The sequence below is a fragment of the Spodoptera frugiperda genome, chromosome 28 (genome assembly GCF_023101765.2).
Source record: "Spodoptera frugiperda isolate SF20-4 chromosome 28, AGI-APGP_CSIRO_Sfru_2.0, whole genome shotgun sequence".
In the NCBI taxonomy this organism is placed as follows: Eukaryota; Metazoa; Arthropoda; class Insecta; order Lepidoptera; family Noctuidae; genus Spodoptera; species Spodoptera frugiperda.
Window position 1 is genome coordinate 3,967,677 of NC_064239.1, and position 14,244 is coordinate 3,981,920.

At 45.4% G+C, this 14,244-nt stretch overlaps 1 protein-coding gene across 1 annotated transcript in view; it reads left to right on the plus strand.

Moving 5' to 3' along the window:
* The first annotated feature begins 2,129 nt into the window (after nt 1-2,129).
* Nucleotides 2,130-14,244, plus strand: part of LOC118272119 (recombination repair protein 1-like) — a 32,674-nt gene continuing 20,559 nt past the window's right edge. The window contains exon 1 of the mRNA XM_050705699.1: nt 2,130-3,346. Coding sequence (XP_050561656.1) covers nt 2,130-3,346 — 1,217 coding nt within the window. The remainder of the gene's footprint in view (nt 3,347-14,244) is intronic.

Sequence of the window (14,244 nt, forward strand, 5' to 3'; positions counted from 1 at the left end):
TATATCGTGTTCTTCTTTTGAATATAAACATTAAAACAATACGTAAAGCTATAATTTGATTAAATATTAGAGCTATAGAATGTACCTATCAGAAATGCACAAAGACATTATTTAAAAAAAAATAAGTACCTAAACGATTGTACTTCAAACATAGTTAAACAAATTCCTCTTTAAAACGTTACAAAGTAGTTAAGCTTGTCGCTGGTTACAACCGTCAGTCACCATGACAGTGTGCCTGAAAGCTCTGAAAATGGCGTTTTAAAATGGAACAATACGTACCATGTGCGTGATAGCTCGCGTTCTATTCTTTCAACATACATCAACAAACATGCTAATCCAGTTATAGTTTTAAGTCTGATAAAAGTGAAGTGAATAGAATAAATTATTTAATTATTTGGATAAGATTCTTATGTCTGAAAACTTTACGGCTTATCACTCACCAGCTCAAGTGTTTAATGATAAAGACAATAAGTCAAATTAACAATATGCTACATTCAAGCGTGGTAATCTTATTTAAATACAAAATAATTTTCATAAAAGCACAATTTTATTAAGAGCCATTGTAACATAAAAATAAAAATTTTAAAGAGAATAATTAATGTCCCATTTGCACATCAACTATTCAGAAAGCGGTTATTAAATCATAATTTTCTCAAATACACCGAAATTACGGTCCCATTGAATTATAAACAGAAATCGGATTAACAATATTTCGTTCAATCGGAATGGCTTTGATTTCGGTATTTCGGTTAGTCCGCGGGGATCTTAACGAACCAATTGTTTTTCTGTTCGCAGCATGATTACAAATTAGGTACCAACCCTTAACAAACTACTGGCTGTCAAATTCAATTTAACTTCTGTCAACAATGTTTTATTGTGAATTTTAAAATTTATGTTAAAACAGAAAAAGAGGGACGGAATACCTGAATATAGAAATGTGTTGTATAATACTGTGGATGATTAAGTCTTTGACTACCAATAGAAAACTGTTGAAGGCATTTCCTCTGCTAACGTCGGTTACCGGTGACCACCATGGCGTTCAATGTATTAAGGGCAAAGATTTCTCTACTGTGCTATAAGGCCCACGGTACTTAAGTACTTGTCTACAGCGAAAACAGATTTTAGTAACAGTGGATAACTTCATGCCAATCCCATACATGAAATTTTCTATTCCCTCCATAGACATGCGCTTAAACGCCATTTGGCTCATAGCACCGAGATGACGACGAGGAGTGGGAACAAGCGCATGGATACGCGATCAAACAGCTCAAACTTCACTACTTAACAATAGACATGAAGGATTAACTCCCTCAAGTTTGAAGAGTACCTATCGGCTGAACTGCGATACTACGATCGCCCTCACTGTTGACACGAGAGCTTAAGATATGCACATATTGCAGTTTGGCGCAGTGAATACTCAGACATTGTGCTTTATAGTCGTGTGGTTAGCCACTGAAACTTGATAATACGGAATCCCTTTGTGTCTCGCAGGTTGGTAATAGTGTACTAATATGTGATTTAATGGGGTGCGGTGCCAGAAGACCTCCCCGTGGTGCACCCTGGGTACAGGTAGTAGTCCCCCTAACGGGGGTGATAGGGTTGGAGTGGCTGTTGCCTGTAGCGAACTTCTGGACGGAGCGGAAGAACCCGAGATGGGTTCCGAAGGCGGCAGGCTTTGTGCTGACACAAGGCCTGCGCCTCCGAGAGAACGTCTTTCCGCCCGTCTCTCTGAACCTAGCAGAGAGCGTGGCGGAGAGGCAAGGACGGTGCTCGTTGTGCACTTACCCTGCCAACGAGCAGCATCGGGGCACAAGTTGTCCTCGATTGCAACCGTTGATATCGTAATCCGTGAAGAGGTCATGGTCATGTTTTATGACTCTGAACGGAACGAGGGTCTTGGCTTGGCCGCCCGGACCGCGAGGAAGATAACCTCTATAAAAAATTCCTCTAATACCAAGTTCTGGTGCGCGGCGAGGGTATGCGTGGCTGAGGAGTAGTGTCAGTCTCGAGCGCACCCCCAGCTAGGGGACCGGTGGACCCTCTAGTTGGGATACAAATATACACTTACCCAGGTACAGGGGGCACTGCCTGGGTGGACTGAATATTTCCCCCATACTCGTGGGAACTTTATGGAGTTATCATTAAAAACCAAACCACCAGTGGAGGAGAGGGCAGGTGAGCTCAGCTCGCCTGCGGTAATAGTTTTAGAGAGCCCTAGTGGCTCTGGTGCCCGTGGGGAGGCGCTGGACGAATCCAGCAGGCCCAACACACGGGCTTCAAGTCGGAGGGAGTCGGGCGCGGAGTCCGACTCATCTGCATCGGCCGTGAGCGGAAACTCAAAACGTGTTACAAGGGGGACTTTTGAACGTCCCAGGGTGGAGGATGGCCAGGGACATTCTTCGTCCTCCAACACGCAGGGGCCTCCAGACCCTCCTAAAATCCCCACGACCGCGCGGGGTAGAGGCAGAGGGAAAAGAAAGAGGCTGGCACACACTGCACAGTCCGAGCCAGCTGAGCAACTGGCCGCTGAGAGTGGCGCCTTGCAAAGTGGCGCCCTCTCGGACTCCTCCGTAATGGAGGTAATAGAGGTCGCGGGTTTGGAGGGCGAGGCAGAGAGTTCTGTGGCGCTTCGCCAAACTATCAGAGAGGAGCTGCGCAGGGTGGCTGGCAAAAAATGCCAGTCTGCACAATTAAAGTCCGTGGAGGCGAGCATTATGGCGGCAATATTTGAGGTGTGCAGCGTGCCTTCGGCGGCTAAAGTGCACCAAGAGCTGGCAGAAATGCGGCGGGAGTTGGTGCGCTTGTCGGCCTCTAATGCGCATCTGGAGTCCGAACTCCGGTGCGCCAAGGCTGACCTCGCCGTTTGCCGAGGAAGGCAACCTCAAGCTTCGACGGAGACCGAATTGCTGGGGCTGGTGCGTAGAGAGATGGCAGTTTTCCAGCAGCGTTTCGACGTGCTGGAGAGTAGGTTCCTCCGTCCTCCGCTAGCGGCCTCGAGCTCATATGCGGCTGGGTCCTCGACCTCTTCGGGTCAGTCTGGCCACGGCGCTCAACCACGGGCAAAAACACGTGCGGCTCCCGCAGCGAGAGCCCCAGCGCCTCCACCTGTGCAGGCTCCCGTTGCACAGATGGCAAACGGGACAGTGGAACAAGTTAATAAAAAAAAGAGGAGGGGCACAGCGGCTCAGCAGACTGCCCCAGCCACAAGCGAGCTTATCCCACCGACAAGGGATTTAAGTGGTAGTGAGTGGCAAGTGGCCGGCGAGGCGAGGAGGGTCGCCAAAGAAGCGAAGAAGCGCCGCAAAAAAGCGCAGCAACAGCGGCGGCAGCAGCAGCGAAAAGAAAAGCGCGCGGCGGCCTTGCTTCTCGCCCCAAAAACCGCGGCTGTAGTGATAACACTACAGCCCGATGCGGTCAAGAAGGGTGTGACATATGGCGACGTCCTCGCCAAATTAAAGGGGGCGGTGACTCCCGCGGAGTTTGGGGCCCCTAACGGGTTCGCAATGAAAACAACCGCGACAGGAGCCCGTTTATTGGAGGTCCCCGGCGCAACCAGCGGCCCGTCCGCTGACGCCTTAGCCGAAAGGCTTCGGGCGTGTCTCGGTGCGGACGAGGTTCGCGTGTCCAGGCCCACCAAGTGCTTGGATTTACGAATAATGGGCCTGGACGACTCCGTGACGGAAGACGAGGTGGTGGCCGCTGTCGCCAGGACAGGAGGGTGCCCTGCTGACCAGATCAGGGCAGGCACCATCCGTCCGGACAACTCGGGGCTGCGCACGGTGGTCGTGAGTTGCCCCGTCACAGCGGCCAAAAAGATTAAGGAGGGCAAAAGGCTCCTTGTCGGGTGGGTCTCGGCGCAGGTCAAACTGCTCGAGCTCCGGCCTCTGAGGTGCTACCGCTGCCACGTAGGCGACCACGTGAGCGCTAAATGCACCTCGGAGGTTGACCGCAGCGACCGCTGCTTCCGCTGCGGTCAGCCCGGTCACAAGGCCGGCACATGTACCGCCCCGCTGCACTGCGACGCATGTGCGGCGGCCGGCAAGCCGGCCAATCACCGGGTTGGGAGCAAGGCCTGTTCCCCGCCTACCAAACCCAGGGGGAAGGGTAGGCCCTCCGCCGCCCCCGTCGTTTCCACCGCCGCCACCGTGGCAGTCGCCACTGCCACCGCCGCCGCGGTCACCGCCAGCTGTAGTGCCGCCAGGGGGGAGGTCGTGATGGATTGCCATTAATGAATCCATCCCGCCTCCTCCAGGCGAACATTAACCACTGCGCCGCTGCTCAGGATCTCCTGCTCCAGAGCATGGCGCAGTGGTCGATCAATGTCGCCGTAGTCTCCGAGCCGTATTTCGTCCCGCCCAGGGATCACTGGGTTGCGGACTTAGACGGCTCGGTGACCATCATCTCGTCGGCCGCCGCCGGTACCCCGACTCTCGAGAGTGCTCGGAGAGGCCGGGGTTGTGTCGCAGCACGGTTCGGAGAGATCGCTGTGGTGGGCGTGTATTTCTCTCCGAACCGAACTCTCGCCGAGTTCCACAACTCCCTGAGGGAGTTGGTCGCCGTCGTCGTCGGGTTCCGTTCCCTCCCCGTGCTCGTCCTCGGGGACTTCAATGCCAAGAATTTGGCTTGGGGTTCCCGGATCACTGACACGCGGGGTAGGATGGTGGAAGACTGGGCTCTGGAGACAGGCCTAGTCGTCCTGAACCGGGGTTCTGTCCCCACGTGTGTGCGGATGCAGGGTGAATCGGTTGTGGATATTTCGTTCGCGAGCCCTGCTCTGTCACCGCGTGTCGTCGACTGGTGTGTCATGGAGGAGGTGGAGACATATTCCGATCACCGGTACATCCGGTTCGATGTTTCCGCCGAGTCCGCGGACCCACCAGTCAGACAGGCCCCATGTGGCCCGCGTTGGGCGCTGAGGCAGCTGGACCGGGAGCTATTTCTGGAAGCCGCCATCGTGCAGGCCTGGGTGATACCACCAGACAGGCCTGCCGACATCAACGAGGAGGCGTGGTGGCTCCAGGACGCCATGTCCAGGATTTGTGACGTGGCGATGCCCCGGGTCCGTCCAGGACAGCGGAAGCGCCAGATGTACTGGTGGTCGCAAGAGCTGGCTGCTCTGCGCAATGCGTGTGTTGCTGCGCGACGCCAGTACACTAGGCACCGCAGGCTTCGTATCCGTCCACCGGACGCGGAAGCTAGAGAGGCGGAGTTATATGAGGGGTACAAGGCGGCGAAAGACGCCCTAAAAACGGAAATCCGGCGGGCCAAAAACCAGGCCCGCCAGGAGATGCTGGAGACTCTGGACAGAGACCCGTGGGGACGCCCCTACCTAATGGTGCGCGACAAGCTCCGCACACAGGCTCCCCCGCTGACACAGAGTCTCCGGCCAGAGGTTGTAGAGGAGGTGGTCACCACCTTGTTCCCCCAATCACGGAGGGGCTACATCCCTCCGTGTATGACTCCGCTCCCTGCGGTGCCCGATGCGGGCCACAGCGACGACGACGACGACACAGCACCAGAAGTGACCGAGGCAGAGCTGAGAGTGGCGGTGCGCCGGATGGGCGCCAAGAACACCGCCCCGGGACCCGACGGATTGCCTGGCAAGGCGTGGGTCCTGGCTTCGGAGACTCTCAGGCCTCGACTAATTGGTCTCTTCAGCGCATGTTTGGAGAGGGGCCAGTTCCCGCTATCATGGAAGGCGGGTAAACTGGTCCTTGTGAAGAAGCCAGGGCGCCCTGCGGACTCTCCGTCCGCGTACCGGCCCATCGTGCTACTCGACGAGGTGGGAAAACTGTTTGAAAGAATAATTTCAAACCGCCTCGTCGCGCACCTGACGGGAACAGGGCCGGACCTCGCGGACGGCCAGTTCGGCTTCCGCAAAGGGCGCTCTACGGTGGACGCCATCATGCGCGTGAGAGACCTTACGACGGGGTCTGCAGTGTCCAGGGGTAAGGTCGTCGTGGCGGTGTCTTTGGACATCGCCAACGCCTTCAACTCTCTGCCCTGGAGCTGCATTTTGGAGGCACTACGGTATCATCGGGTGCCTGCCTATCTCCGTCGTATAGTCGAGGCTTATCTGACGGATAGATCCGTCATCTACCCCGGTCACCGAGGTGAGTGGAACCGGCGAGAGATGTCGCGCGGTGTTCCACAGGGATCGGTCCTGGGACCGCTCCTGTGGAACATTGGCTACGACTGGGTGCTGCGCACTGACCTCCCGAACGGCGTCAGCGTGGTTTGCTACGCTGACGATACGCTGGTACTAGCACACGGGAGGTCACACCAGGCGGCGGCCGACCTGATGATGAGAGCGGTTGCGATAGTCGTTGAAAGGATCCGGCAGCTGGGACTCGAGGTGGCGCTTCATAAGTCCGAGGCCATGTGTTTTTATGGCCGCGGGAATGCGCCACCTCCGGGTGAGTTCCAGATCATGGCAGGAGGGGTTTCCATCGGCATCGAGGTGACGATGAAGTACCTGGGACTCGTCCTCGACAGTCGGTGGAAATTTGAGGAACATTTCCGACGTTTGGCTCCCAAGTTGGAACGGACGGGGGCTGCCCTAAAGCGGCTCCTACCCAACCTCGGGGGACCAAACGCCTCCTGCCGGAGGTTATACGCGGGGATCGTGCGGTCCATGGCCCTCTATGGGGCCCCGGTGTGGGCGCCACATCTAAGGCGACGACCAGCTCGGGCGCTGGTTTCATCCCAGAGGGTCATGGCCATTCGGATGATCCGTGGGTACCGCACGATCTCCGGGGAGGCGGCTAACCTCCTTGCGGGATCACCGCCGTGGGATCTGGAGGCGAAAGTGCTCGCGCACGTATACAGCCTACGTGCGGAGGCGCATCGCCGGGGCGAAACCCCACTGCCGCGTCAGATTAGTGCGTGGCGGGATGAGCTCCGGCGCGATCTCATGGCGGAATGGAAGCAGCGACTGTCGCAACCGAGGGCTGGGCTCGCTGTTATTGCAGCGGTAAGTCCCCTCTTTGAGGAGTGGCTAGAGAGGCGTCATGGCGTCCTCACCTACCGCCTGACGCAGGTGCTTACCGGACACGGAAGTTTCGGTAGGTACCTGTTTCGGATTCGGCGGGAGGAAACGCCCGGGTGTCGTCATTGCGAGGATCACCCGGAGGACACGGTGGAACATACAGTAGCGGTGTGCCCTGCATGGGCTGAGCATCGCCGTGTCCTTAGGGATGTGATCGGCGACGGTGACCTCTCGCGTCCGGCCCTGGTTCAGGCCATGGTGCGGAGCGAGGGGGAATGGGACGCCGTCTCCTCCTTCTGCGAAGCAGTCATGCTAGCTAAGGAGGAGGCGGAGCGCGTGAGGGAACGATCCTCCTCACGCCCCAGCCGCCGCAGAAGACACTCCGAGCGTCGGGGATCGCGTGACGATCTCCGGCCACCGTAAGTGCGGGTCTGCGGACGACGAGTAAGGGTAGCTCGCCGCCCGAACAGAACCAGACCCGTGCGTACGGCGCGTCGCGTTCCGCGCGCGCCTCAAAGAGCCAGACCACCACAGTTGGGGCCCAGTAGGGTTGATGCTCGATCCGGAGCTGCGGAAAACGTAAAAGGTTACCGGGGCTCCGGCTCAAAGCAGGAGAAGGAACGGGGTGGTTTTTAGTCAGTAAGAGTCTGACACTCCCTCCCGCCTCACCCAAGGCGGGAGAAGTCATTGGATGATTTTCCCCCTGAAAAAAAAAAAAAAAAAAAAAAAAAATATGTGATTTAATAAACGATGATAACCGAATTTTCCACTATCGTCTCGCTAATATGGATTCTGGTTCCTCAAAGCTTATCCTCCTCCTCTTAGCTTATAATTGTATAATTAAGTGTAATCTATAAAACTCAAAGAGATGGCTATTGCTGTGATAGTTTTCATACAGAAAATCACTTTAATATATTGACATTAAAGTTCAGTAGCTCTACAATTGACCCGTTCATAGTTCGAGAAGTCTCAAGTACGACTATAAATAGTGCAAGGGGCTTAGGAGTGAATCCATTTCCCGGATCGAGCAAAATATTCAAGGTTACAAAGGACTTACCGCTTTATTTCAAATCTTCCCTCCATTTTATTCCATAATATAATGAATATTATCTATATCTATACATATAATAAAATCGTAGAAAAGTGCTGTCTGTACATTGAAAATAAAAATAAAAAAAATAGCAGGGGTTATTGTTATGTCGATGTCGAACCCAAAAATGTAATTAACTTTTTTTTTGTCTGTTTGTCTGTTTGTCTGTTTGTCTGTTTGTCTGTTTGTCTGTTTGTCTGTTCGTCTGTGCGCGCTAATCTCAGAAACGGCTGATCCGAGTTGGCTGCGGTTTTCACGAATATATTGTGGGATGCTTAAATTTACATTTAGTGTTTGTTTCATGTCAATCGGTTCATAAATAAAAAAGTTATGTCAAATTAAAGAATCACGTCGAACACTATTCTATGCTTATACCATTAATCTCCGCAACTATTTGACGGATTTGGTTGAAATTTGGTACAGATATAGTTTAAAACCTTAGAAAGGATATAGGATAGTTTTTATTTCAAAAATCTAAAAATAAAATGCTGTTTCGTATATTCTAAATAAATAAATTGGTTTCGTTGTATTAGTCAAATAATAAGTTTATTTGTTGGGTTTTCCTATTATTCTGGTTAAATTATTTAACGTAGGTTTAGTTTGATATCGATTATTAGTAGTTACTGTAGTTAGTTTTTTTAATAAAGGAGAATGCTCAACGAAGTATGGGGAAAATACCCAGGCCCGGCGCAAACGATTTGTATCTCAGTTTATCAGTATAAATGAGTAATAAAATCCCGTATAGTTACCATCGTCGAAAACGATGGCTAAATGTAGGAAATTGCTATTTGCTTTTGTCAGGGACTATATTCAAATCGATCAACAGTGGACGTCTTTCGGCTGGTATGATGATGATATTTAAAGGATATTACGAGTAGAAAGTATGAAAACAAATGTATACATTATCAAAACATCATGTATTAGATTATTCAAAGTTCAATCATTTTCTACATCTAATATTACATTTTGTAGTGAAAGTGCGGGATTTGCAAAACCATCTTGGTGCCTTGCCCACCCAAGGTAGTATATGATGGACATCACATGGGCACAACAACCGAGCGTCCTTTTCCCATGTATGCATGAACAATAATATTCGCCAATTGCATTTCTCCCACTACCTCTACTATATAAAACGTCTTATATCACGCTGTATTGATGAGGGGGTGATCTGTGATTGATGCTCACGGCGTATACGAAGCGTATTAACTCAATAAAATAGAGATATTACTAAGTTTCATAAATCAAAACAATGATAAAAATTAATCCATGCTAAAAAATAAATATCAATTTCCAACATTTAGCCATCGTTTTGATGATGGTACCTATATAGCATTTCGGCGCCGGGCCTGGGTTTTTTTGAGCATTCTCCATTGTAAGTCTAATTTATTAATTAATTAGATAGATTAGATTTAAGTCGTTTCTTTTAAATTATTTAGTTTAAGCTTGGTTATTATAGCATAGAGGATAGGTTGTAATACAATTTCTTTTTTAATTGTTATAAATTCGTAATTCGTAGCTTTCTTTAGTTTAAGTCCGTTTTTAAACTATTTTTTCAATGCCCTAAGTGAGTCTCTATCTATTAAATTCAAACGCAGAGCTCATTATCTTGATTTTTGAAGAGTTCCCTGGAATATCTTCTACATCTCATTTTTGAAGAGATTCCGCGAGATCGGGAACTATGTGGTTAAAACCAAAAATTTGCCGGAAGTCACTATTCCACGCGAACGAAGTCGCGGGCAAAAGCTAGTTTAACATAAATATTTCCAAAGATACAAAACAGAAAGTCTTGTTTTATGTCTGTCATTTGAGATTATCAAAACAGCAGAAGTTAATGCGATAAAATTTTAATTTCTTAGCCCTTGCTCGCATGAGAGAAAACGCGATAATTATCAAAATTATGTTTGTTCATTCCGAAACAACGGAGTGACAGATTAAAGCTGCTGTCCCTATGTTTATGGAGGCTTGCAAAGTTATTTACGACGGTGACTCCGCATTATTTTGTGATCGCAAACCCTCTAGCAAGTGGGTCAAGGAATTTGTCGCTGATACGTTCAAAGTTTACAGTATGTACCATGTAATATAAATTTTAATTAAATTATCTACACGGAAATCTAGAAAGACGGACGTTTCTGTTGTAAGTAAAAATTCTATTAATAACATACACACACATTACATACATTTTGTATGGCTAGTGCAATGATGCTACATGAGACGTAGCCGCAGTTCTACTACGACGTAGCAAGTGCTACGCCGTAGCAATGTACGTAGTATCAGTAATGCTTTTTAAAGTCTTTGAATCGTCCCCGATTTTATTGATAGCTAGCTTCTGTCATCGACTTCGAACACACAAATAGGTCAAATAGGTGATTCCTGTAAATAGAAGATACGTGCTTATTACTCTCCAATTTTTATTCTCTATTGAGAATATGTAACCACAAGCTGATTCTTTCCTTGCAAAAGTTTTCCACCTCGGAGAGTTACGTTATATTTCTTGTACTATTGCACTACTTTTACGAAAAAGTTGCTCTCAGAATTGAGTTCACAAGTTATAATATTAAACTTTCCCGGTAAAAATAGACGCTAAGATATTGTTTGAGAGTAAAACTTCTATAATAATGTAGTGTGTAATTCAAGTAATATTGCTCTCAAAGCCCTTATTTTGTTGAAGGCCAGTAGTAAAAAATTGTTTTGAACGTTCCTTAATGAATCCAAAAATATCACAAGGCTGCTAGACCCACATTCGACTAGTAATTTTTGACTAAATATAGGGTGAGCTAACTGTATGGCCATGGAAATTCTGTTCTATTATTGGAATGTTTTAAGTAGGAAGACTGTTTCTGTCCTTCACTTGATGATAATGGGGACGATTTTATCATTACTCAATAATAAGAATGATGGCGGAGTATAATTGAGACCACTTTTTGGAATACATTCATCCCCTATTACAATAGAACTTGATTAATAATGTTTTCTCAAGAAATCCTTATTGCTGTAAGCTTACAGCTTACTTCTCTACCTACATCTTCCAAGAAACACTAAGCTTGATATTAAAAAACAAAACAACAATTTTTGTTTATACAAACAAAAATTTCAACAGAAAATTACCTTTTAATTATATTTCGTTGTAAAATCACTGGAATTTGTTTTGTTGAGAGGAAATCGAGGCAAGAATATGTAATAGCGTTCCAACGTTAAATTAATAGTAAAAGGAATTTTGGCGAGCTTTGTGTAACAGAACGCAAGAAACATTAAATAAAATAATATACTCGAAAGATATATTGATTAATAAAGTCTTCTATGTATTAAGCAATGTTTGTTGAGCAACATGTTACGATACATGTTGCAGTTGCAGTAACTTTAGGAAAGACCTATGTATGATGATAAGCTTATGAGTATGTTTAATGTTGCTCATTATGTTAAAAGGCAGTGCGAAAATTTTGCTTATCACGCTATCTATTTACTTCGCTCGTAACATGTCGTCATACGAACTAGTGTTGACTTGAGCCAGCGACATTATTTGATGTTGTACAGAATATTGCGTAAAAACAAATAATTAAGCGCTCGTTATGTTGTCTTGTGCAACGTTGCCGAACATGGCGAGCATCACATGTTGCAGGTTACATGTTGCAAGTTGCATGTTGCACGTTACATGTTGCAAGTTGCATGTTGCACGTTACATGATGCGCGTCAATTGTTGCCTAGTGAAAACGAAGCTTTAATGTACTGTGGTAGAACCATCGGAATTTAACATGGTATCTACTGATTTAACGATAATTAATATGAAATTCTATCTGTTAATGATGACGTAGCTGTTCAATGTTCATGTATTTAGTATTAATTTTAGAACATAATTTGTAAACATAACATTCCATAAAAGGGATAGCTGAGCTCACGTTTATATATACTTTATACATATATAAACACAAAGTATTTGGTAATTATGTTGAATCCCGTATAATAGGTAACAAAATATGATAATTTGGAAGCTTATTAAGGATATATCACAATTTAACGATACCGCTCCAACCTTGCAATAAACTTGTCATTTAAATTTGAACATTAAAACTTACATCGTAGGTTATATTTCATAATGTCAATGCAAAAAGGCTGTAAGTGCGCGGTCCGTGCGTTGACAGCGCACTTATAGCATTTTCGTATTGTTTTCAAACCAAAAAACGTCGTGGCGCAGCCGTGTCGTTTATATATGCGATAACTCTCATCATACCTCAATAGACGTATAATATTGGAACACTAATGTTATGCAAGAATAGACTTTATGACTTTTCCGCTATCCATTACCTAACCGTGTCAATACTGACGACAATCAAGCGATGAAATTCTAGTTTGAAACCTGGATCCATTATAAAAATATGGTATCATAATTATTTTTAACGCGTTTCTAAAATTCGGTACTGCGTCAAAAAGTAAATGTATCACGATTATCTCGAAATAAAATCATAGCTTAATATCAACACCCCTTTTCAAAATAAATCGACTTCTAGTAGATATTATAACTACAGAACCTATTCCATAATGATAAATAACCCCTTATTGAAGATCGCTACAATTTGAAAGTCGAGTTTTTTGAGAAAATATTAAACCTAATATTTACAGAAATATCCCCTATGGACATTCAAAGAGTAATTTCAGCAATAAATAAAGTTATTAATGTTATCCACATTTTTATAAAGAACCTTTTTGGCCATTTCGGAAAATAGATTAAGAATTACATTAAAACTAGCGGCCTGCTTTGGTTCTGCTCGTATACTATATACCAAATTTCATGTTTTTTTTTTTGTTAAACTCATACCAAAAGCAAATGATCCAATTCGGTGCAGGAAGTCAGGCGTTATATGCATACAAACAATCAATTTAAACAACATGTTGGCGTATTCAGAGACATTTAATGATCACTTAAACTATTCCTTAGTAACTATTTTGTTTCGAAAACAATTACTAAGGACTGGGTTAAGTAATCATTACAGTACACCTACAGAACGGCGGTAACCACCGCACTCACAGTCTTATAGACTAGAGATACAATTAGAAAAATATAGAATTAATGATAATTGTTTTCCCTACAAGTCTTTATTCGTCCATTATCCAATAAAAAATAAATATAATTAGCCGCGTTAAAGCCGTAAAGAATTGATAACGAACAAACATACTTGGAAATAATTAATAAAACGACTGTAAATATTCAATAGCCATTTAACATTCGAGTTTAAAATTTCATAGCCGGGGGCGATATCGGAGAGTAAAGTACTGAAATGTATCGGAAATAAAATTAAAATAATTTTTACATAAAATAACAAACGTACTTACATTGAAGGGGAGATCTTTTCCGAAATTTCCCAATGAAACATGAATTATTTTTATTAAAACGCTATCGTGGGCGGTTACATTATTTATAGGCATTCTGAACAGCTATTAAGTGGAGATACAAGAATGTTGTTCTTAGACCTCACTTTTAGGCGTATCTAAATACATTTACGTTATAAAAAAATAAAAAGCTAAGAAGACTTATAATAAATGGTACAATGGAATTTTCCGAAGAAAGATACACGAGTAATAAGCTTGACTATTCACCTTCACAGTTACACTTAAGTATTGTCACAGTTTTTCAATAGAAAACATCCGAGTAACAAACAAATCTTGTCGACTTGTGGCGAAATTCATATGAAATTTAATAATGAATACACAACTTCTTAGTAAGTACTTACAGCTTGTAAATCTAGACTAATAAATAAAATTGGAGTGTCTGTTTGTATTATTGAAATAACCGCTTTTAACTATTTACATAAATATATGAATATACATACGATACATACACCAAAATATTTTTATTACAATCTTCATCTGTCAGCCATTATCCGGAACAAACAGACATACTGTTTGTTCCGGGTAATCTCTGAAATGGCTGGACTGATTTTAACAGTACTCTATTGGTAGGTAGCTGACGTACTAAGGAGTAAATTCATAAATTCCGTAATACACGCAAGGGAAACTGCGGGCATCAGCTAGTAATTTACTGAGAAAAATGTATTGTCAAGTAACATTATTGTTTTTCTGTACTTACAAGTATTTTGTTGTGTCTTACTTATTGGTTACTGGGTCAAACTGAACCAACTTACACGTATACAATTGAGGTCTTATAACAAAATAA